This window comes from Loa loa (genome assembly GCF_000183805.2).
Source record: "Loa loa unplaced genomic scaffold supercont3.45, whole genome shotgun sequence".
NCBI classification, from domain to species: domain Eukaryota; kingdom Metazoa; phylum Nematoda; class Chromadorea; order Rhabditida; family Onchocercidae; genus Loa; species Loa loa.
The window spans coordinates 308,166-333,354 of record NW_018108225.1 but is presented as its reverse complement, the minus strand read 5'-3'; the positions used below and the strand labels follow the sequence as shown (position 1 = coordinate 333,354).

The following is a 25,189-nucleotide window of genomic DNA, read 5'->3' as shown; positions in this document are numbered from 1 at the left end:
TATATATATACTATATATATATATATATATATATATATATATATATATATATATATATATATATATATATATATATATACGTGGATAGACCTGTACAAGCAGCACTTCACCTTACGAGGATAATGGAGCGGTCATTTTAAAACTGTTCGACGGGTTTGGTCAACATGTCTTTCTAAACTGATCAACCCCCAATCAACTACAATCAGTGATCACATAGATGAGAATAAAAATTTTTTTGAGCGTCAACAATCGAATACTATAAAAGATAAGATTTAGTTTTAGAAACTGCTAGTCCGTTGTCTGACATGGTTCAGAAAGTTCTTAATTATTTTTCCAAAATGATTTATTTTTAAGCTTGACCTCTCATTTTTGTTCTCAGTTCATATACAATTCAATCAACACAAAAAATGTAAAATTATAAAGACGGAAGCCAATCCTTCCATTAGTCAAGGAGATCCTAGAGCCTAGAATGCATGTCAACACTTTCAAAATGAACCACGTGATGGGCACATGGTTGCAGCCCATTAATTCCTCTCATTAATGCGCATCATCTTTCTACTGTTATTCAGTATGATGGAATAATGTAACATCAAATCAGGTAGCAGCAGATTACACCTATCTAAAATTACATCTTTCTATCAAACACACATCAGTCACGAAATATAACAAATGGTGAGAAATAAAAACTTGAGAAATTTCTTACTGAAAATTAAGACGATGGCTTCAAAACCAAGGTAGAGCACAGTAAATCGTTTTGTCAGTATATCTGAGAAAACCAGTAATCGATTCCTTAACCTCACTTGCAACTTTTAGCCCTTTAATGAGTCTCAAAATAAGCAGTAATGGGAATCTTCAAAGAATTGTTAAGAAACTTTATAAAGAGATGAAACATGCGGTATTTTTCCTTCACTTGATGTATGTAATCCCAATATTTGTGCTACTCGAATTCACTCTTAGGACTACCTATAAAAAACAATGACCAGAACTGAGAGGTCCAATTCAGGGAGCTAATAAGCTAAAGGTCATATCAAATCATGCAGCTCACAGCTACTAGATAATGGAATACACTGTTTCGTTAGGTTCGGTTCAGAAAGGGAAATTTCTATGTTCCTTTTTGAAGAATTTTGTATGCTGAAATGTCCCCTAACAAATCGGAAAACATATCTAAAACAAATGGTCGAAAAATCTTTAATCCATACTTCATTTGTTGCAGCTTACCAACATGCAAAACATCTTTCAGGATACTGAAAATTCTGGTAGATGCATTTCCATATTTGTTGTGATCTGTTATATAATAAAAATGACTAACAGCAGTGAAAGAAATTTTTTACTGAACAACTTCTTCATTGGGAAATATCTAGAACTTCCCTTCGCTTTACAACTACCTGAAATCTGAGTCTTAAATCAAAGATAAAAAAAAGAAAAAAAAACGAAGATATTAAAATCGAGTGGTTTTTATGACATTTGAGAATCCGTATTATGGCTTAGCAGGTGTCATACAATCTGATCTTGAGCTGTTGACAATTTGCAATTTCTGTCCACAAATTTGCTTATATTACCAGTGGGAAACCTCCAATTAATTTTTGACAACAGAAGAAATATAAAATACTTGTGGGCTGATAATGGATGTATGCGATTTGTGCGGCTGTTTCTTTTATGGGCTGAATATTTCCAGACTAAGAATCTAGAACACCAAGGAAAACAATCAGAAAATAAAATGCAGTGATTTGGAAAATGACCAAGTAACTAGTTGAAAGTTGCAAATATATTGAAACCAGGGTAAAGAATCCGAAAACTAAAAACCAAAACGAATCAATATCTATAAAATGTGATGGATAAAATAAAATCGGGCGAATTACTTTCCGATCCAGTTTCAACTCTTCTTTAGAAAAGAAAGAATGGATAGCAGAATGAAGAGGACAATCCTCTGACCTTTTCAGGATGAGAAATTAAACTGCACAGTTAACCAGAAATAACCGAATTCAGAAATGTAAAAAAATGTACTTGTTTCCCACGATTCATCAATACTTCGACTTACAGCGAATTATTCCTAAATATGGAAACACTGTACCATCTCTCGCGATATTCCCCACAGATTTTCTAGAAGATATTTTAACGGATGCCAAATACCTAATGCTTCCGAAGCTTAATATAACCAATGTTGTTGATGTAATGACCTACAGAGTACATAATGATGAAATCAACGATGAGAAGGTATGAAGTAGCCATATCGAACAGTGGTCAGCAAAGGAGTGCCCTCATCTTGCCATTTAACGATTGACCCCGACTACAGTGCACATACAAAAAGAAAGATCTTCGTGTCTATATAGAGAAAGCTACGCCTACCTTACATAGAGGGAAATGACACGATCGAAACGAAACAATTTTGTTTACTCAGTACCACAAACGCAGACATATTTGGACAGATATACATAACTCACATTACAAACACTCGCTGACAAACATTCGGTACACTCATAATTGCGAACAGGTACACTCTGAAAAACAGATCTCCATGTGCAAATATATATCGGATAAGTAAAAATTCAGTGCACTATGAATTCTTTTCATGAAGCAGTGATTTGACCAACAGTAAAATAATTATCAGAATGTAACCCGTTAGGGTATCGTTTGATATTTTTTTTTGATGCATATGCAGTTATATGGTTTGTTATCCATCATTAGATGAACATGATTGAAACCCTAACTTTAAATGCCAATATGTGATGCAGCGATGAATACGGGATTTGGAAAAGTGAGATTAAATAAATAAAGTAAAAGTTTCACGTTAGTTATGAAAAGGAACGTTTCTTTAACTTCAGTACCACAGTGCTTCTTTTTCTTGTTAAGGTGACAGTGTTCAAAATTGAGACATTTGACAATGCATGGAAAATAGCAGTATATGTGGAGTATTATGTCAAAATGTATATGGAAAGTTAGAGAAAGAAAGGAAAAGGATGAATCCCTGAGGAAAGGCTCCGGAAAATTATGTATTTGGAAGGAGAATATCATCAATAAGTATTCGGATAAAAGTATATTCATCCCTCCTCCCCAGCAGATGTGTCTCATAGTGACATGCTTTTTCTTTATTTACAACTATGCTCCATCTCACTCAGCAATTCATAGACAGGAATTTTTGATCATGAAACAGTTTCTCTTCATCCATGAATTACGTTACCATTCACAATTTCAAAGCCATACCGCGGATCAACGAGACCTACAGCTGGTTATTTCTCGATGTAAATCAGTTCATTAACAGTGAGTTGCAATGCATATATCTCAAATACAGAGAGTAAAAACATTTTAATTACTGACTTTTGTTTAAATCGACAGACATTACAAGTCTATTCCTCATATAACAACTGAGGTAAAGCCAATGAACAAATGATGTCCAATGTTGCCAATGTTGATATCCAATATTCAAATCACGACGATATAAGTCTCAACATAAGCTAAGCTCATTCCTCACCAAAACTGTTAACACGTCAAAGAAAGCGGCTCCAGTCCTCAACAACAGATTTCTCTCCGTTTCTCAAGCCTTTTTTTTGCCGTTTTCCAAAAAATTACGCAGAAAATTAGCGTGCAAAAAAATTAAGAGAAAACAGAAAATTAAGAGTACTTTACATGTCTAATCCTGCTTTCCTATTCTAAAAACTCTACACATCTACAGACATTCATGGCAGCATGCGGCATTTTTAAAATATTAAGTCATCTACTTTTCATTTTCCATCAGATCTTCAATTTTATGTGGTTTACATCACCGTAATCATCAAATAGCAACAGCAAAACAGCATCACATTATTCGGTCATCACCATATCAATTAAACATTAAAATGCAATTCTATAAACTACAATATGCGGCATTGGTAGCTATAGTAATACACACCAGCAAAGAGATTATCCATTTATAAACGTCAAGTTTTGAAATGAGCAGGGAAAAGGAGCAAAAGCAACAAATAATTAACTTTCAATTACTTTGATACTCCATGATGACCCATCCGTCAAGATAAGCAACAGAATTTCTGGGACGATTATAAATTTATCCAGTGAATGCTGAAAATTTCACGAGGACAAACCATAGAAAGAATAAAATTTTCGAAGTTCTGAATTATTTTTTAAATTTTAAACTTGCAAATACCGTATCCCGCTAAAAACTCAAATGCAGGGACCAAAAGTCTAATTCCAATGGGTTATTATTGGAAATTACTGCATAATTTCTGTGACTCCAAACTAAAAGTAAGCCCTGAAGAGTCTGTTTATCTATTTTGCTGTAAGGATAATAGGTTTAACTTACCGAAACGTGCTCACGACAAAAACTATCTCGGTTCGATCAACTTACAAAGACTCTGCTTCATTAAGTCATGCTGTTTTCCTAGCAGCAAAACTACGATAGAATGAACAAGATATCAAATATACCAATAATTGTTATAATGATCTCTTCCCCATTTTCTCTCTTTTTGGGTTAAACAAAAAATTTTAGTGGAAAGATAGAAAGAAACTTCTGGTGGATATAGAAAGAAACTTCTGGTGGATAAATCCGACTGTAAATGATTAAAATCGTGACACACCTTGAAGAAAGCTTTAAATTAGTCCAGCACTTGATTTTTACGAATTTCACACCTGATTTTTCCCAAGTATACGGAAATGTACATACACGATGGACTGACTTCTAATTACATCACTCTTGGTGAAACATTTACCGAAATTATTAATGAAATAGATCTATGTTGTTTGATTACCTCTTCCTCTTTGGCCCCGTGTGCGAAATATTAAAAAAAGAAAAAAAACGAAAGGATTATAAACATTTTTCAGTGAATAAATGACCGTCACACGTTTACAGTTTCAACAAAGCTTGAGTGCATTTTGGCTAAGCGTTTTACTTTTTTATTGGTGGCTACATGAATTATGATGCCATCCTTATTTCTTAATCATATTATTCAAGAGAATTTAACGATTGAAATGGAATCGAAACTTAAACTAAGGGGTTTTTAAAGCAACTGTTTATGAGTTCGATGCAGTCCTGCAAGTTGTAATATTTCGTCCTCGAAAAATCGATTATCAACATATTTTGATAACAAACATATTTAAACAACCATGCCTGATCACGATCCACTGAACTATCGCATATAAAACAGCGAATAACCCAACACATTTTTACCACCCTCAACTTCTTACAAAGGGAACAATTTCATCTATAGATGGCTTATGTAAATACTAAGTGACAGGTAAACAAGAGCGGCAAATCCCAAAATCATTTCAAAAATTTGCCGTTATCAGTGCACACGGATACCGAACAAGGTAAATTTTCATAGGATAGGTAAGGAGACAATTTCTAGTCCGCTGCAGAAGATTTCAAGTTAGTAAATTAAGATGTTTCGGGAAGTCAATTCACATGAAGGAAGTTGGTATGAGTTCGAAGGAAATAATATTATCCGGAAGGCATTTCTCTTAAATGATGGAATCATTTACGATTGAAAATCGCAAAATGTTTAGGGATGTACCATTTTAGGGATGTGCCATTTGCTACCAGTAATGAAGATAAAAAGAAAAAGGTAATGGGAAATCGTGAATGAGTGCAGGGAACAAATCTATCAACTTTGTCAAAAAGCTGCAAATAAACTGATAAACGTTAGAAACGGAAGACTTGTCCGTTAAAAATTCGTTAACCAGATTAGTGGGGATAATACCGTGGAATTTGAAAAGAGCCTAGTGCTCAACTTGCCGATTTTTTTGAAATAGTGTAATAGTACGGGTAAATTATTCTACCAAAAGAATCGAACCTACTATAAAATCCTCGGAATTATCCCATGCTTTTGGAGATTTCTTGAAATTCAAACCTCCCTCACCCTTACTACGGGTACTATGGCTGGATCTTCTGAAGATTTCGTTTTTTTTAACAGACAGTACAAATGGGAACAGGATTTAACCAATAATTTTCGAGAGATCAAAGTATTTGAAGCTTTCCCACGCGCCCCACAAGCACTAACAAATATATCAGTAACACTCAGTCTGAAAACATCTCACCCAACTTACCCAATTCCAAGACGCAGCACGAGCGCACGCGCACGCATCCGCACCGTTGTCATGGCAACAATGGGAACAATAACAGAAAGAGCGTAGAAAACGAAGAGAACCAGAAACGGATAAGGAAGCTCCTCCAGGAAAGGTGGAAGGTCAAAGGTCGAACGCGTTTACGACACCCTAGAGCTGTGTCATTGTTGGTGTATCGGTATTTAAAGTCTCTTTGAAATTCAAGCAATTAAACGTGCATACTGCATATGGGATTAGCGAAATCTGAAATTGTCTCTGTTCCCTCGCATTCCGGAAGTTTCAAAGGAGAAGGCTTTTCCTGTTCTGTTTCAAGAGGAGACTATGAGCCCAAATGTTTGTTGCAGAACTTCAGCGACCATCAAAAGTAGATCATATTTTCTATCAAAACGACTGCTATTAAAATGAGAAGATTGCATCATAAAATTTAAATTATTAATCTTAAAGTTCAAATTTAGAAATGATAGGAACTTAAACTAATATATGAACAAAAATGGTTGGGAAAAATGAATCAGTGACAATCTTATTCTTCTCTTAATTTTCCCTTTTTGATCATAATTCTTATTGCATTTCATAATAGTGATCACATTCAAATTTGCTTTTGGAATGGTTCTAAAATCCCCAAAACTGGAATAATAAATTCCTGGCCAATAATAGTTGGGCCTCCTATTAGCTTAGCTGGACGTAGTTCTTTCAACTTCCTTTAACAACATTTTCATTGCACTCCATTACTGTTGAAGAAAAGAACATCCAGAATCATTCACTTTAGTATATACCATATCAGGATCAGTTTTTTGCAGAAAATAACCGTGGAGAGCGAGATGGTAAGAAAGTATCAGTTACAACTATTGACAAAAATGACGCTAATTTCAAAATGCAAGTCAGATTTTTAATCTGTTTTTCTTCCCATTTATTAAATGAAGCGGTACTATTAGAACAATCTGAACAGTGGTCAAGTTTCTTCACTCTGTTTTTGGTGGATATTACCCCTCGATGTGAGATTTCCTACATCGCAATAGAGGTCATCCATTATGAATCAATACCGATGGGAAACTGATCGCAATGGAGGTCATCCATTATGAATCAATACCAATGGGAAACTGACCACCAAACTACCTTTCCATCTTTCATGAAAGTAGTGTGTATGTGTGGTAGAGAGTGAGAAGTGATGAATCAATTACATCAGACTATTAACTTCTAATTAGGCAATGAGAGATGAAGTGAATCTTGGTCTGTAACTGCCTAGCCAGCAATCCGAATCGGCTGATTTAAGACAGGAAGAGCATAGGTCATAAGTAGTAAAATCACAATATGGGAATAACCGAGCATCCCCATATTTCCACAGTAATCGACTCGTCCATTATTTACTTGCTAATCCTCCGTACTTTAACGAAAGTATCTTTAACGAAGATACCTTTAATGAAGATACCTTTAACGACGATAATTTTAACGAAGATACCTTTGACGACGATAACTTTAACGAAGATACCTTTGACGAAGACACAAAGGATTAGCAAACAAATAATGAAAGAGTCGATTACTGAGGAAATACGAGAGTGCTGGGTTATTCCCATATTGTGATTCTACTTTTTATGGTCCAGTCTATGCTTTTCCTATTTCAAATCAGCCGATCCAAACTGCTGGCTTGTGGCTACAAATCAGGATTCACTTCTTTTATCACTCACTAAACTGAATACCCTGTCATCATATCTACAGCATTCCTTTGCATACGTGAGATCAGAACTTTTCATAGCGGTGTCGCGAAATTTCGACGTTTCTAGTCGCTTCGTCTGGATGACTTTGATGAAAGTTGTTAATTCCGCGGAGTTTTCTCCCTTAAGGTCATGGTTAACTAGGAGTGTCTTATTAGCACTCAAGTTTGTATGCATTTTTTTTTTGCATTTTTCTGACATAACTTTGCTGTTGGGTAACTCTTTACGGCTCCAAAAATTTTGGTAGGAAGAGCTAGAAAGGAATCTGAGGCCAAGTTTAGCACTTTTTTTGAAATTTTTTCCTTTTTTCTAATCTCACAAGAACCATTTGGGTGTCACTTTGAGAATTAAGATTCCACGATCCACCTTATGTGCAGGTTTTCTCCCGGTAATTGTCGTGTTGTTAAATATATTGATATACTATGAAGTTAAAAGTTATAGGCGTCATGATACTTGGCTGAAATTGATTTATTGGATATTATATACTTCTGCTTATCCGTATAATGCCTGTTTTTTGATCGCTTGATCCCTTTACTTGCTCATATATTTCAGATATACAAATGTCACTGTCGCATATTAAACGAATGACACATGTGTTACTGGCACGGTTCGGATTTTGATTTCTTTTCAAATGCAGTAAATACGTGTATTTCTTAAGTGTCGCGAAATCTAATATAATAAGAAAAGGGCGGTATTCATTCACCTAGGTACCTCGAATCAGCAGTATCAGTGTCACGAGGAAGAACATATAGTTCGAGGTGTCTTTCGTACTTCTGTGCTCCTTCATGTTTAAGATTATCTTTGTACTCGTTATGGGGGGTAGAATCCTTACACTGATGATGCTACTACAAGAAAGCAGTTAAAGCAATATAATGGTCAATTTAAAAGGTGGAATTACTAAATATTTATAATAATATCGCAAACAGATATCGGTCTTGCATAAAATAACAAATGATATGCATAAAGTGTTTTTGTATACACATTGCCGTTTTGTTTGAGAATACAGGTTTCCATTCTTATCTACTTGGTCTGATCAGAATTCACGGAACATTTGGAAATCCATAAGTTCCTATTAATTTTTTAAGTGTTGGGAAACATTACGTTATTTGAGAAATAGCAAAAAAGTATGATGTAACTTCGAGGTACTGTTTTAAGAGCCAAGTAGTGACAATTAGACGAAAAAGTTAATCGGCAGAATAAATTTCGGAGCAGAGTACGATTTCTAGGCTACAAACTTAGTCGTTCTAAGGTAATGATAGTATTAAGGATAAGAAGAAAGCTACGAATAATGATATTAGCAAATGATGAAGTAAGAGGAAGGAGATGTGTGCTGATGAAAATATATTCATCGATATTTCAGAATTGTTTCAAGTAGACTTTTTCTGAATTGCTAATTGGATTCTGAGAGTAAAATGCAACTAAAAGTCGTGAGGGCAGTGATTTCAATTATTTACTATAAAGAAAGATTTTGTTGAGGAATAAAAGGTGAACGTCGCATTTCAGTATTGGCTTTTCGGCAGGATCAGTTGTTAGGGTATGTCGGTTCGTTAACTACCTCTTGCGTGCGACTCAAATTTACTATTTTTAGGAACAGTACGTCGATGCATAGGAGTACTTTCGGCTGTTGTTTTCGGGTAAGTTTATATGAATCTAAAATGATTTCGTAAGTAGTATTGTGACGTATTTTTTATATTTCTTACTAATAACCGGTTGCAGTCATATCCGATATGTGTTGCATTGCTGCCGGGACATATATTGTTCCAGACAAGGAGTGATACTTTTGGTAATAAGTCAGCAGTGCTTATGAATAAAAGGCATAATGATACCTATTCGAGGAAGGGATTCATAATAGTGCAAAATTTTATGTCAATCATTTTTCTGAATATTTGGGAATAAAAATTCTTCATTATTTTCTGATGTATTGAACTTTTCTAAATACTTTTCTGAATTTAAAACAAATTGTCGATTTTAGCAGTATTATTCAGTAAGTCCTGAATGCCTAGTGAAAGATAATGATAAGTCAATTCAATTAAAATTGGTGTCCTTTTAAGCGTACCTTAGCTGTTGGAGCGGGTACTGTATCGATAGTTGGTACCGGTTTACTATATGCATTGGAAAATGCAATAAAAGTGGAAGCTTTTGAACATTTCCCACATCCTGCATCTTTGCCATGGGATCACAAGCGAGTATTTGGTACAATTGATATGGCTTCGTATGTTTTCTTTCAGCATTTCATCTGTCTTAACCCTTATCTAATTTACGAGTTTTCTAAGTACTAAGTGGAAAGTGTTAGTTGAATTCACTGGAGTTTGGAATATCTGTACCTGCAACAGCATTCAGTAGAACACAGTTCTGAAGACTGGGTTAATGTAATGAAACCAAAGCTAAAAGTAATGAGTTAGGCCAGTTTTTAAATGTGAAAGTTTTCCTAAGAAGCATAAAAATTTCTGAACTCTATGTATATAACAATTTGGACTTACGGCTTACGGAAGATTTTTCCGAAAAACATTTTTTCCTGATTTTATTAAAATTTTCGAGATTATAAATTGACATCACTTGATAAAACACTTCGTTTACAGTGCACGTCGTGGTTATGAAGTATACAAGCAAGTGTGTAAGGCTTGCCATTCTATGAAATGGATAGCTTACCGTCATTTAGTTGGAAATATTATGACCGAGGAGGAAGCAAAAGCAGAAGCTGCTGCTGTTACCGTACCTGATATTGACGAAGCTGGTATGTGACGTTTTTATATTGTGGTTTTCTGGGGACTGTACATTAAACATAAATTTTCTTTAGTTAAATTTGATCGGCAGAGATGCACATGTACAGATTATGGAGTATTTCAGATCTGTATCCAGATAATTCAATATTCCGGATTGTTGGCTCAAACATATTTCAGGAAATGCAATTGAACGACAGGGTGATCTAAATGATCATTTGCTATCACCTTATCCGAATATTGCTGCAGCAAAAGCAGCAAATGGTGGTGCTTTTCCACCTGATCTTTCAATGTTATTGCTCACGCGAGAAGGTGCTGAAGATTATGTTTTCTCACTATTAACTTCATACGTCGATACACCAGCTGGTGTGAAGGTTTGGCTTTCGGAAGATTCTTCAGAAATAATTCAGTAACCATTGAAGTTTCATTACTGAAAGTTATGTAAACTGATTTAGCGGAAATTTTTATTACTTGCAGTCATCGTGTTTCTTGTTGGGTTATTATTAAACTAGCAGAATTACTTTTATTATTGGACTTGGAATCTAAATCTCAGCTAGAAGTGTTAAGAAATCTAAATTATGAATTGTCACAATTCATTTTTAGCTGGATGAAGGAAAGCACTATAATCCCTATTTTCCTGATGGTGTCATTAGTATGCCACAGCAGCTGTTCGATGGTGGTATTGAATACAAAGATGGTACACTAGCAACTGCTAGTCAGCAAGCGAAAGATGTGTGCACATTTATGCGCTGGACAGCAGAACCCTTCTATGAGAAAAAGAAGAGAATGTTTTTGAAGGTAACTTAGTTTAAGTAATGATTGTCAGTGCAGGAAGGCCAAAAGTTTTAAAGATAAAATGGTACATGGTACTCTCTTTACGTAATGACTAAAACATTTAATTCGTGTAGCCTTTTTCGAAACCCAAAATCCAAGCAGCATTGTCTTTACGACAGAACAGAGTTCAGGTAAACGTAGTAGAGAGTATCTATCTCTTGTTATTGATGCCAAAAGGAAAGTGAACCATTTTCATTGGCGTACTAAATGCTGGTTATAAATTTATATACCGTGCTTTCAATTTTTCCTCGTATGATTGTTGGCAATCTTTTCAAATATCCGTATCAAGCGTGTCCGACTTTTTTTTGTGACCTTTCTCTACATAATAAGAGAAAAAAGGAGAGATTCAGCTCCAGATGGCTAATTACAATTGGATGCTTCTGCATTTGGCGTAATACACAGGATTTTGACTCTCAGAGTAGAGGTTATTGCGAATGATTTGCAAATTAAAGGGGTAGTGGCTTCTGAATTTCTAAGTTATATAAATTGCTTCAGACATACATCTGCTTGTTACATTAGTGTTTACTACTATATTAGCCAGAACATATTCAATCAAAGCACTGCGTGAAACACCAGATATGATACTATTAGCAGATAAGTCGATCGTGTCAGATAAATTCTGAATTAAACAATTTTAAAAATAATTTCAGTCGATATTGTTCCTGCCATTGCTAACATTCGTGCTGTTATTTGGCAAACGACATGCTTGGACATACATAAAAGGACGAAAAAGTATGTGGAAGATAGTGAAAGGACGCGAAAGACCGAAAAGCAAAAGCAGTTAACCATTCAGTCAGCCCATCGATGCCAAAATTCAGCATCATAAATAGGAGTAAGGAGTAAGGCCTGCATTTCGAATTGTTATATAAACTAGAAACGGCGTAACGGCTTTCTGCAGTAGTTTTCAGCGATTTCAGTGTACTTGACGCATGCTAAAAATCAATGCTAAACTGTTGCATATGTTATTTTCTACATTAGACAGTCATCTTTCCATTTTAGTATGTTTTCCATCTTCATTTTTTCATAACTTGCTGTAACCAGTTCTTTCTGCTTCCAAACGTTGTGGATCATCAGTTTAGTGAATCATTGTAGCATTTGCGCATATGCAAGGCTGGTTTTTGATTCACTTTCTGAACTTCTTTAGTCCTTTTTAGACTATTTCTCGTATTCGATCGAAACTTTTTCATATTTATATTACAATTTTTAGTCAAAGTTTGGCTAGTGAGAATATTAACACGGATCCAAAGTCTGTGACAACATTTATTAGATGATAAGTAAGACAAAAGAAGTGTCCTAGGTTTCGCTTTTTAAGTCTTCCTAGATGTATGTATACATAATTCTGCTTTCATAATTGCTAAGTTTGAATAATAGGTTCTTTTTGGTCGTCGATGTTTCTACTCACACCTCATACGCAATCCGAATGCACAAGTGTTCTGTCTTCCCTCACATTTTCATTTGCTTTCCTGGTCTACCTTTTAAGAACCCCATTTTTTTTATAATTAATGATGAGGGTAGTTGCGTTAGTATTTTAAGTAAGATATATACTTATTGCTAATTTGATACTGTTAAATTTTGTGACGTATCGTTCAAAAGAGACATTAATTTGATTTACTGTTTGCGATTTACACATCGAGGGGGAAGGCCCAAACAAAGTTCTTTTTATTGAATTTTAAAATGTTCAAGAAATGAAGAGAGCGAAAATGCGTGACGTATTTCATTTTGGGTAGTGTGTTGGTCGATATTCATATTACAGTAACCAGCTGATTGAATCGTTTATCCGCATCATTTGTTTAACCTTACAACTGGTAACAAAGAATGAAGGACAGTAAATACTAATTTAGAGATAATAGACTTGATCTATTTTTTTAGACATGGACTTTTCATAATTTTGTGTTTTATACAAATATTAACCATTATTTTATTAATATGTTAATAGCAATTTACCTTTACGGTACCAAGTAGTTTTTAATTGCTGCTGTTAAACAGTGGCATGTATTTAGCTGAACCCACACGTAAATTAAAAGCAATAATTGAGCATTTAAACCGCGAGCTGCATTCGGAAGGAGACCAGTTGTATTAGCTTGTCAAAGAACATTCTATTTCACATAGTTGAAATATATTTTGGCACTATATTATAACTTTCCTTAGTGAAAACAGTAAAAAGACATACAAAAAATTCAAATGCAAAAATCAGTGAAGAGGTTTCGATGACATTACCTAAATACATGACTCACGTACAAATTGAATGTAGCCTATGGGAGTGTACTATCAATAGGAGGCTCAAGAAAATTTTTTCAACCCTGTCATAGTTCAGCTATAAAGTTCCTGATTTTTTCGTAGCATTTCTCTGATACAGCTTCTGAACAATGTGTGACTAGCTAGATATGCCTCTACGTGGCCCATTCCTTTGATTACCTGCAAATCAAATAATTTTGTAGGAGAAAAAGTGACTACTGTCATTATCAAATTAGTTCCAGTTCGGAGAAATTCCGAAAAGGCCAAAGTAGGCTCGAATGAGTATTAGATAAAAGTGATGTTACTGACCGTAATTTCGAGGAAAAAAAGCAAAATCCAAGCTCCAAATGAAATAGGAATCGATGGAGTTTTCCACTTACCTCCACAGTTGTCCCAGGCCAAACTTGTTGCATTGTAGGCACTCCAGCTCGGATAACATAGCCATCATTTTCAGCAATGATATTCTTTACAAGTCTGGTGTCCTTTGGAGCAGGATAATTGCGCAGATTGGTGAATTCTTCCATCAACACATACATAAACTGTAGTTGGGAAGAATCTTGAGGTTTAAACTGATAGTGGGGAAGAACATAGTTGTCGGCAACATAACAGTTCTAGAAATATAAAAGGTTGTGCACCCTCCCCGAAATAAATTTAACATAAACAGAAGGAAATAAAGAAACGTACACATTTCGCAATATTGAAAGGTGAGTCATCATCCAGTTTCTTCCCCATTTCATAGCATCTGTCAAGCCAATCACATTCTGGTATTTGTCGAATTCCGTTTTGAAACTGTTTGGACAATAGTTCCATTGTTAGCACATCCCAGGAAACTGATTTCGACAACGTTCCCTAGGAAACCCAATAATTTTCAAAGGGTAGTGTTTTAGAAATTGGGGATTTCTGAATCTGAAACAAGAATGATTCGAGAAACACGAAAGGTATCACCTGAACAAAAACAGTTGAAGCTGTAGTCCATGAAAGACAAGGTACCAGTGCAATAGGTTCTGGGGAGTTTGTACATGCCAGACAAGCCATATGACCACCCATTGATACACCAGCCAAACCTACAGGCCAGTAGCCTTGCTCTCTTGCCCATTTCAATAAAAAATTACATTCTGCGACCAACGCACCACCCATAATAAATAGGTCGGAAACGTTAATAAGACTTGATCTGGAATGCCATAAGTTAAGTTTATACTGTCATTTATGTATGTCATAAAAGTATGCTAGAAACCATAATCTATCATAAGTCGGTAAAGCAATTAAAAAATCACAAGTCCAGCTTTCCTATCTCTTTAAAAACAATGTATAAAGTTTCGATCCCCGCAGTATCTATGAAAATCCTTTGATAAATACCTGAATTGATCCCGTGGTTTTCTGGATCCGTAGAATGGGTTCTGTAGCAAAATTGAGCTTATGTTATTTTTCATCAAGTCATTCGCGAAGCCGAATTCACGTCTAAATGAAATTGATGGGGCGTGAAATGACTGAAATTCTTATTAGATGTTATTCATAAATTTGCGGAAGATTCATTCGAATTCCACTGTCCTATCATTTCAGATATGCTCTACTTCCCGTTTGCTGCTGTCAATCTTCAAATCATCTCATGTAATTTTAAAAAAATCAAGAGTTAAGTCAAACCTGAAATAAGTGTGATCTCCAGTACCAGCAAGATGAATTACCAAAGCATGTTTTACTTTCGAGAATTTTCCACGCCATGTAGCTTGCCCAACATTACCAGGCAACAAATCAGGAAAAATAAATGCTAACGGACTATGGAAGTAACCTTCCGCATAGTGATTACCGTTTCTCATAGCTTCCTATTCAAATTAAATTCTAAGTTTCTCGAGCCGCATGTTACGTAGTATTCGCTGTTATATCCGCTCCTAACCCTCATGCTAGATTTAAAACAGACTTCCCAGAACACACTTAGCATGATTTTACATTTCGAAACAATATACTAATATCAAAATGGAAAACCATGCTTTAGAAACAATATACTAATATTATATCGAAATGGAGAATTATGCTAGGGCTTTAAACTGTTATAGTTCAAATATGCATTGAGAGGTACGGGATTAAATGAGATTGCAATTTAAAATTAAGATCTCAGGAATTAAAAAGATACTTCTTTGGTAATAACCATGGTTGGATTTGAACGCTCTACAATTTCCATGATATAGGCTTTCGACATCACATCTCTACGAAATTTAAGAGATCTGAAATTGCAGTATAATCCAATCAATAAAAGAAAAAACTTCACCTAGAATCGAACTTCAACTTTTAGAGTCGTAGACTGAAACATCCTTGAGTAATCATTATTTATTGAAATTTGAGTGCAACGATAATTCATATAAAAAATTATTTGAAGGGAAACGTGACCATGCGTCAGTGAAAACTCTATTAAATCTGAAGGAGAACCACTCTTATTAGCGTCAAATCGTTCAGTTTAAACTACTCTTAATTCAATTGTAGGTAATTTACTTTATTTAGCGTTAAGAAGTAATAACTAAAGAATATGAAAATAAGAGTGATGGAGTCTCGTAGCTCTTCAAAATAAAATTAGTTTAGTAGGTAAGCTTCAATTCTAGCCTGTTCGCTCATGTGACCTATTTCGCGCAAATTTATTCACAGCACAGGGACAAACCGTCCTAATATTTCAGGCTTGCCCCACGAGTTGGTAAACATTTTGGACAGTAGAAGGATTCGACGTAAAGCCAGATCAATGGCACTGGTGCCACCGTCCATTGCTTCGCTTCGAGTTGGTCTTGCTAGTGGTTCCAAGGAACGTTTGACACTGCTTGAACAAATCGTATGGTTTGAAGCTCCCTAAAATTGAAAAAAGGAAATTTTAAGTCGACAATTTAGCAGGCTTTTAAAGCAATACTTTTAAATAGTTTAAAAAATGTTCTATTTTTTTTAAGCTAAATCAATTTAATTTAGGGGATGCAACCTACAGTGCGAATATCGAATTACGATGAAAACCTGAACAAAGACCTAGTCATTGATGAATTCGTACGTGAGATAGCACATATCAAGGCAGCGACGATTGCAAAACTTATGGTTGCATCTTTTGTCAGCTATCTCGACATATAATACTTTCGAAATTTTAACTGGATTTTCTATTATTTTCCTAAAATCACACGTTTTAGAAACTTTAATAAAGATAGGAAAGTTTTCCCTCTCGCTGTTCCAGAAATTTGACTTCAATATGAAACAAAAAGAGAATTACAAAACTTGCTCAATTATTAGTTGGTCCATTTCTGTTATTGTAACGAAACTGACAATAAATTTGGTAAAGATAAGTCAACGTATGTTAAGGCTGAAGTAAAAATTGAGAAGTTACTGTTGTCTATCCGGATTCTCATGGCTTAACTCTCGCTTAGTTGAATTTCATATACCGATTTTTAGGATACCAAAGATTACGATGTGATTATTGGTTGTGTCACGGTAGTCCTGTTTGACAACGATATTATCGGCAAGCCGGTTGATGAACAGGATGCCCGAGCCACCCTTCAGAGGTATTCCTGAAATGTATTTATTCTAAATTTACCCGAATTAGGATAAAAATGTTCTACTAATGCAATGTCAAGTATCGTTTCTGTTCATGCCTTTCTCACCATAATTATTTAAAGAATTTGTCATCATTTCTTCTATTCATTCATTTATTTACTTAGCTATTTCTGTGCACTCTATATTTCCCGCAGTGAACGAATAATTTCTGATTAAATTTGACAAGAAGGCCTTCGGATTAATTAATTATGAAAAATAAATTCCACTCTCAATACTATATGAGTCATCATTAGAAGTTTCCCGCTGTCATGATAGATTCGGTCCCTCGCAATATTCTATCTTCTCCAAACTAAACGGGAATGTGCATGAAGTTTATACTGGTGTTACAATCGTAGACAACAGTCAGAAGTGTGAATAATTCGCGGAGCGAACAACTGTCAAATTCTGTCAAATCCAGAAACTGTTATCGAAGGATATGTTGCTTCTGGCGAACATTGTAAGCACATTTTACGCTAAACAAAATTCCACGCATTATTCTCTTTCTGATTCATTTCTTTTCCTCTTCCTTTATTTCTACTTATACAAAAACCGTCCCACATATGCAACAGTAAAAGGTCCTTGCTGTAGAAATCTTTAAATCCTGATGTTTTCCAGTGGTCGGGCCGGTTCTTATGGTATTCAAGCCTGTGGAGGGATATTTGTCGAAAAGATTGATGGTTGCTATTATAATGCTGTTGGATCACCAATAAATCGATTAATGAGAGTTCCCTGGAAAAGGGTGATCTGAAGTGATCAAATATTATTGTCAAATTGTAAGCCAACTTTTATATCACAAATATCCTAAAAGCAAAAAGCGTATGGAAGATGAGGATTAACGATTCATTTTTCTTGGAGAACTTTAGAAATGCATGTTACTGACCCATCAAGAAACATAATTGAGAGAATGTGCCTGCACAACATAGTAATGTTAAAGTGATGTGACACAAACATAGTGATGTGCTGTCTTATTTAAACATCCTTTGTAAAAAAAAAACATGGAATGATACTTTTGTCCAACTTTAAAATCAATAAATATCGGATTAAAATAAAAGAGAAAGGTGCTTCCATTTTGAAATGCTATGTAAGAGGATGAGAAGCTTGGGCATATTTACAACAAGTACATTACTCTATTCCCATTTCCAGCCGTAATTCCCCTCTTAGCTTTAAAGTAAACGTCACCACTTCCAAATACTTTCCCCTATAACTAATTCAACTGCTCTAAAATGGCCAAAATGTAGAAATATCCCAGTTGCTCCATTTTTATATGTTCTTACAATCATATCATCCTCATTGTAATTCATTTTTTTCCTGTCGTTACTTTCGGTACTTTCGGTTTTTAATACCGTGTCTCAGTCATCTAACAAAACACATTTATTTACTGTTTGAAAACATGACTTTAAATAAATATTAATTGAAACTTCCAAGAATTTCTCCCTTAAATGAATGTGATGGATGTAATTACATTTTAATGAATACTTAGCGATAGAATGTATATCAACAAGGCATATTACTCTCGAAAGAAGATATAAGAACAATACTTTCTTTTCACAATTTTTTATAAAACTCCTCACATATTCACATTCCACAGAAAAATGAGTATAGTTAAAGCACGACTTTGTTCGACATAGTACACACATTCTTTCCTTACCAACACAAGTCCGCATATGACAAAAGAGTATAATTGTGATCACAAGTGCCGAGAAAAAACGGAATTTGTTTCGTTTTTTAAAAAAAATTATTGGGACTGGAATAATTTATGTTTACCAGTCACTTACTCGAATAATACTCCACATTTAAGAAACTTTAAGAAAGCATTCAGATGAAGAATCAAGATGGGAATAATCGGGAAAAAAAGGAAAACAATCCTGAAAAAGGAAAATAAAGACATTTTTCTTTTGCTTATTTCCTCCATACCCTTAATCCGAAGAAAAATAACAATGATTCGTAGAACTTGAAGGTTCGTATAAAATTCCAAGACCCAAGAATTGTAATAGCTCATGCAAAACATCGAAGATGAACATTTTGCAACTGTGTGGATCTGTAAAAGAAATCAAAAAATCAACGTTTGATGGGAAGCTTACCTTACCATCTTTTTTCTATGAATTGCGAAGTTGATGGCAAAGTTGGAATAAAACAGATGAGATATGTACTTATAAATAAGTGGACTAATAATGAAAAGAGAAAGAACAGGAGAAAGAGAACAAACAACAAAACTGCGAAAAAAATAAAAGAATATAGCCACGTAATCACAGAAATTCTAGGACCGTAACTATCACACTGGCCACAATTGAAAAATATAAGTACATTAGAAGGATAAAGATTCTATCCACTGGAATAAAATTACCAGAGAGTTTTTTTCTAAATATCTGATTGATTTTGAGTTTTTTAAAACGTAAATCTGTTTTAAGTAGTAGGCATATACAATTTCCTCAGGACCATATAACAAATGTCAAATCAATCAGATATTTCAAAAAAAAAAGAACTTGATATATAATACAACATATTAACGATTTTTGACAAGAAAAGAAACAACAGTAAAGTGTAAGCAGTCCAAAATATTTATCGATGTATCGATATAAAGGAAAACAAGAGGAAACAAATTACGAAATTCCATTACATGTTAAAGAATAAATGCAGTTCCAAATGAAGTCCACTATTTGAACTTCAAAATTTAAGACCCACGTTGCAAGCTGTCATTTTCATCTACTTTCCAATAAATAATACAATTCATGACTTTCATATCATTTTCCCAAGGAATTATTAATGAATGCTAAACATGCTATTTTGATAAGTAATGCACCAGCTGCATTATGTATAGATAATTTCTAATTGATTTAAATTCTAGATCGAGAAACTATGTCAAGTCTCCAGTATCTCGAAGTATGGGGGACTTCGAGTTCCTGTAATCCATGGATGATGACTGCATGAACAGTAGTGACGGACGTGAAAGTTGGGGTGATGCGACTTCTGGTACTGTTTCAAGCGGGCCAATGACCGTAGCTTTTTTATTTGTTGTCGATTCAAATTCGGGAGAAGGCTCACGTGAACGGAAGCTCTTTCGCTTCATGCCACGTCTTTTCACAAGCAGTGGAGCTGCAGCAACTTCCATTAAGTGAAATCCTTCACGGTTAGCATTCAGAAATGCATTCATAGTTTCATTAAATGTTTCCTCTGAAAAATTCATATTTCACAAATCGCACTTCATTGTGACCGATATTTAGAAAAAGGTTTTTATACGCTCGCCACTTTCTTTTCGACCACATTTGACGCCATTCGTGAAAAAAAAAGTCATGAACGAACCGGTATGTAATTGAGACTTTAACAGTGTTGTCGGTGTCTGAAGCGGTGTTTCATTTTGCGCAGCAGCACTTAACAACCATGGATGGCACTGTAGTTCGTCCAAAGATAAACGCTTCGTTGGATCAACAGTTAACAACACTTGAAGAAATAATTCTGAGGATCAGAACAGCAGTAATCGGTGCTTACCAGGAAAAAAAAAAACTAACTTTTAATTGCACACTTCTCCCCAAAGAGTAAATCCTAGAGTAATTTTATTGCGCATCGTTAATCTGTACGTAAGATTTGCAAACAGAAATTAAGCACATTAGCCCCATGTTTGTTACTATATGAAAATTATCGAAACTAACAAGCAATTAAAGTCTTTGCTTCTGTACTGATATCTCGCCATTGGGATGCATCAAACGAGAATTCAGCATTCCGAATCCGCCTCATAATATCGGTCGCTGATTCGTATTTGCTACGTGCATGGAAAGGTACATTGCCACTCAGCATCGTGAACTAAGTTTTTATAACTTCAAATATATTTAAATATACCGTCATGTGGGACAGAATGATATTCTACCGTACTTCCAACGAAATTTTATAGTAAATCCATAGAATACTGCAAAAAAAACTTGCTTTCTTGGGACTACCTTATACAAATACCAATTTGGCCAATGAATTATTTTCAGGTTAGTGACCACTTAGATGAAGAAAAAAATTTCTCCAATATCGCATGTATCAATATAAATATTTTCATATTATGAAAGATATACAGAAAAACAAAATGATATCTTGGTATCTAAAACAAGGTTGTTCTCCATTATACATTAGATAATGGTTATCCATTATGACACTTAATGAACTAAAAATTTTTAGCACTTGACAAACAACAGCTGAACAATTCATATTATCTTACCAAAATAACTCCAAGACTCCAAAGATCACATTGTTCATTATACTGTGGTAACTGGTCATCGCTCTCCAGGACTTCTGGTGCTGCATAGTGCAAGGTGAAACAAGGAGTCATCAAATTTTCTGTTCCTGATGGCAGAAGACGGGCAAACCCAAAATCGATCAGACGCAGTTTTGCCTGCGGTTCACTGCTTTCAAAAAGAATATTCTGAAAAGAACTATAGTCACAAAATTATTGAAATTCCACAAAGTTATGTATAGCCGGAGAGTGCTAAGCATAAGCATTCCAATAAACCAAACTATGCGAAAATCAAACAAAAATGGGGAGAAATTCTGAATCTCTTTTATTCAGCAAAATTTCATTTTAACTAATGACAAAATCATTGAGAATGCATTCAAATTTGAACTATAAGAAAAATGCTAATTGACCCATTTGCAATGCAGAAAGTTACATTTTCCATTACCAAAGTTGATACCTCCGGCTTCAAATCACGATGCACGATGTTTCTGAAATGAAGATATGCGACCGCCGATACGAGCTGTTTCATTATCCTACCAGCCTGAGCCTCTGTAAATGTTTCCATCTTCTTAATTCTAGTGAGCAACTCTCCACCTATAAAAAGGAAATATAAGAAAGGAAATCATTCCCGAAGAAGGAATGTTGTATCATGAGGAGCTGCACAACTGCTATACAAATGTTAACTTTCAATTCAGCTTTAAACTGTAAGAAAAATCTAAAATTTTTTAGATCTTTGTTATAACTTACAAGTATGCATGAATTTTAAATCCAGTTACACATGAATTTCTAGCTAGGATAAGATCTGATTCGACCTTCCAGTAGAGTCACCACCTACTAGAACATCTTCTTGAATCTTACATTTCTCCAGGAGAAATATGAAGTATGAAAGGGATATTTTATTCGTTTCGGCTTAGGATATCATATTGTTGTAGCTAGCATACGAATAGGAAATTTTAAAATAAACAAAGTGACCATCTTGATGCAGATATTGGGCAGTATCTTCAGACAAAATTTGTACCAAACAGTTTTTGTTTGAAAAATGCAAGATTTGCAAAACAGTTTGGTAAATATTACACAAAAAACTGTAACCATACCCTCAAGTAATTCCATTATCAAATAAATGTGTAGACTGTCCGACTGAACATCAATGAGGCGAACAATGTTCGGATGTCCACTAACTAAATTCAGGATGCTAGCTTCTCGACTTGCCTGAGCTTGAAAGCGCTGAGAAACTATTTTCACAGCAAATGAAACTCCATCCGATAACCTTTCGCATTTCCTGAATAAAAATTTACTTTTATCACTTTTCCTTTTTTTTTCAAAATATTCCTGTCATGCAAAGCACGCTGTACACGAAGAACGCTTACTGTTACCTGCAAAAGTAGCGCAAATTTTCTGGAACCTAATGTTAGTGAATAAGTGTAAATTTTAGCATGTTCTTCCTAAAAATAAATTCCAGTTTTTACCTGCAAATCGAAAATGACCCTTTTCCAAGAAGACCGCTTTCTGAGCGATCCAACTTATACTTAGAGAAGAAAGGGGAAACCGAAACCAGGGTCCTGAAATCCTCCGCCAGACATTCCTCACCAATTACGTTATTATTAGCGAACATTACCGATGGCGACACAAACGAGTAGCCCTGAAACACTACACCATACGAGACAGTTGAAGAGTGAAAATTTAACTGTGACCATTTCGTAATCTATTTATACGATAATTTATCCCATATTGCGGAATTTGCATCCATTTATCAGAAAATCAGAAATTTTATTTAGAAATCCATAATTTTCTACATCAGAAAGAAATCTTTTATATATTAGAATTTCTGTATATATCTACATATTCTATATCAGAAATATATTTCTACATTAGAAAAAAAAACCCGGAAAAGATTGCGCGTATCAAATGGAGTATCAGCTGGTGAATAGACTGGCATCTGATTTGTGAACTCAGGAGCAAAATTCGTTACATCCATCTGCAATTCCAATTCATAAATGTATCAAATTTTCCGGGAAAATATTATGCAACCTAAGACAGTTGGTGTATAGTAATAAAAAGTTCTCCCTTTATGAAATCGAGAAGCTAAAGCCAGGATGCTAATTACTCGACCATAATACCACATACCGTGAAATCCAGAAAGAGAAGCTCACGTCGTTTGAAATTTTCGGTATAATTGGTGGTTCCAGCTCATGCTTTTCACACTGATGCCAGTCAATGTCGGCAAGGAAAAGATGATTCTTGATTTCATCAACACCATTTCTGCCCAAACGTCGCCAAGCTGATTTTTCCAACAAACGATTAATGAAATCCAAAGCGAATTTATTAAAATTTCTTGGAAATGGGACAGGTTTCGTGAGGATTCGTCTGGAAAGGAATGATACAGTTATTCGTAACTCGACAGTATTTGCATTATTTTTCGGGAGCAAACTTTACGTGCAACTACACTTCCAGAGCTGTCAATTAAGAAAATCTTACCTTGCAATATCTCTGCTTGTATTTGAATGCCCATCAACTGTGAAGGGTGAACATCCTGTCAATAATTCAAATGCAATAACACCTAGGCTCCACCAATCTACTGTTTCATCATACCCTTCTGCCGTCCGTTCCACTACTTCCGGTGCCATGTATTCTATGGTGCCACAGTACGAATTTGCCCTGTGTAACTAAACCAAATTTCAACAATATTTAAGTAACATTAAACGCGTTCATCAAAATCGACTACCATTCGATAAGAAATAATTAATGTTAAGTCGACTGATTCCATCACATTCTGATTACTAGGAATTTCTTTGCATTCACACAGAATCAATGGAAGACATCAGTGGAAAAATTTCCAAGACAGTTACCAGAAAAAAACTTCAAAATTTCATTTTTATGTCTGTTTACCTCATTGTCTTTCAGTTCCTTGCTTAGCCCAAAATCTGTTAATTTGATATGTCCATTTTCATCCAAGAGAACATTTTCCAGTTTCAAGTCTCGATACACAACTTTTCGCTGAAAACAAAGCTAATTCATTATAACATTCATTTATTCTGAGCTCGAATCTCACCGTAATTCTGATATTATCTGTTAAAAAATTATGGGAGATTAAGGAATACGAACTAGAAACTTGAAAACTCCATTAAAAATTGCAAATCGTAAATATTTTCTGATAGGTACCAGAAGTAATAAAAAACCATATTCACCTTGTGAACGCTATCAATGGCAACCACCAATTCTGCTATGTAGAACTTCGCTGACTGTATATCAAATGATCCTTTATTGCATAAATGCGTAAATAATTCGCCACCTTTGATGAACTCTGCAATATAAAGAAACTAATAATTGCCAATATTTCTTTATCCTGCATAATGCTCTCAAGGATTTAGACTACATACTTGTGAGAAACTTTAAATACTACCCATAACAATGTGCAGTTTGGAATCGGACTGGAATGCATAAATCATTTCAACCAAGAATGGCAACCCTTTGAGGCGTTCCAGTACATGACGTTCGGATAATGTGTGCTGCAGTGTTTTTGCTTTTGTGATAACACGACTTTTACGCAACACCTTCATCGCATAGATTGCTCCATGATCACGTCCTCCAACTTTCCGTGTCAAAAATACTTTTCCATAAGCTATAAAAGAAACTCTAAGAATGTAAAAAAAGTTTCTAACAACAATAGATATGGAATAAACTTTGTCGAATTCTAACAAGTCCTTCCTAAATAAAATAAAACACCGAAACAGGCTAAGTATTATCAATATTATGTTTAACCTTTTTTTTTTTCTTTTTTTCTTTAATTTAATTCATAATTAGTATAATTTGTATGCTAATTAATGTAAAAAAGATGTTACAAAATAATGAACATATACTCTCAAATGTATTCTATT

General features: G+C 34.7%; 5 protein-coding genes across 6 annotated transcripts in view; 2 read left to right on the top strand and 3 right to left on the bottom strand.

Moving 5' to 3' along the window:
• Positions 1-5,757: 5,757 nt before the first annotated feature.
• Positions 5,758-6,086, bottom strand: LOAG_17156 (hypothetical protein; the record flags this gene model as incomplete). Its single annotated transcript, XM_020449815.1, has 2 exons — positions 5,758-5,875; positions 6,034-6,086. The coding sequence occupies 2 exons, from the start codon at positions 6,084-6,086 to the stop codon at positions 5,758-5,760; spliced, it is 171 nt and encodes a 56-aa protein (XP_020306613.1).
• Positions 6,087-9,149: 3,063 nt separating this feature from the next.
• Positions 9,150-12,099, top strand: LOAG_04183 (cytochrome C1 family protein; the record flags this gene model as incomplete). The annotated part of the gene is made up of 6 exons (XM_020446529.1): positions 9,150-9,394; positions 9,812-9,972; positions 10,340-10,494; positions 10,661-10,854; positions 11,084-11,278; positions 11,965-12,099. The coding sequence occupies exons 1-6, from the start codon at positions 9,362-9,364 to the stop codon at positions 12,097-12,099; spliced, it is 873 nt and encodes a 290-aa protein (XP_020303149.1). The 5' UTR covers positions 9,150-9,361.
• A 1,088-nt stretch (positions 12,100-13,187) lies between these two features.
• On the bottom strand, positions 13,188-16,165 carry LOAG_04182. 2 transcript variants are annotated; one of them, XM_020446528.1, is made up of 8 exons: positions 16,142-16,165; positions 15,678-15,768; positions 15,191-15,369; positions 14,906-15,007; positions 14,495-14,720; positions 14,234-14,398; positions 13,930-14,088; positions 13,188-13,729 (listed from the first exon to the last, which is right to left on the bottom strand). In XM_020446528.1, the coding sequence occupies exons 2-8, from the start codon at positions 15,741-15,743 to the stop codon at positions 13,625-13,627; spliced, it is 1,002 nt and encodes a 333-aa protein (XP_020303148.1). In that variant the 5' UTR covers positions 15,744-15,768; positions 16,142-16,165; the 3' UTR covers positions 13,188-13,624. The 2 variants fall into 2 exon arrangements, with proteins under 2 accessions (XP_020303148.1, XP_003139767.2); XM_003139719.2 differs by lacking the exons at positions 15,678-15,768; positions 16,142-16,165 and having other exon boundaries at positions 15,191-15,474.
• Positions 16,166-16,274: 109 nt separating this feature from the next.
• LOAG_04181 (maf-like protein) lies at positions 16,275-17,849 on the top strand (the record flags this gene model as incomplete). The annotated part of the gene is made up of 4 exons (XM_020446527.1): positions 16,275-16,361; positions 16,493-16,612; positions 16,961-17,070; positions 17,717-17,849. 4 exons carry the CDS (start codon positions 16,275-16,277, stop codon positions 17,847-17,849), a joined length of 450 nt encoding a protein of 149 aa, XP_020303147.1.
• Positions 17,850-19,813: 1,964 nt separating this feature from the next.
• The window catches only part of LOAG_04180 (AGC/RSK/MSK protein kinase), a 5,916-nt gene continuing 540 nt past the window's right edge, over positions 19,814-25,189 (bottom strand). Inside the window, exons 2-14 of the mRNA XM_020446526.1 lie at positions 24,715-24,933; positions 24,500-24,615; positions 24,201-24,308; positions 23,790-23,977; positions 23,465-23,678; positions 23,197-23,289; positions 22,781-22,953; positions 22,409-22,593; positions 21,772-21,908; positions 21,300-21,503; positions 20,749-20,899; positions 20,402-20,539; positions 19,814-20,272 (exon numbers count right to left, since the gene is read on the bottom strand). Of these exons, the coding sequence (XP_020303146.1) occupies positions 19,956-20,272; positions 20,402-20,539; positions 20,749-20,899; positions 21,300-21,503; positions 21,772-21,908; positions 22,409-22,593; positions 22,781-22,953; positions 23,197-23,289; positions 23,465-23,678; positions 23,790-23,977; positions 24,201-24,308; positions 24,500-24,615; positions 24,715-24,933 (2,243 nt within the window). The 3' untranslated portion in view covers positions 19,814-19,955. The remainder of the gene's footprint in view (positions 20,273-20,401; positions 20,540-20,748; positions 20,900-21,299; positions 21,504-21,771; positions 21,909-22,408; positions 22,594-22,780; positions 22,954-23,196; positions 23,290-23,464; positions 23,679-23,789; positions 23,978-24,200; positions 24,309-24,499; positions 24,616-24,714; positions 24,934-25,189) is intronic.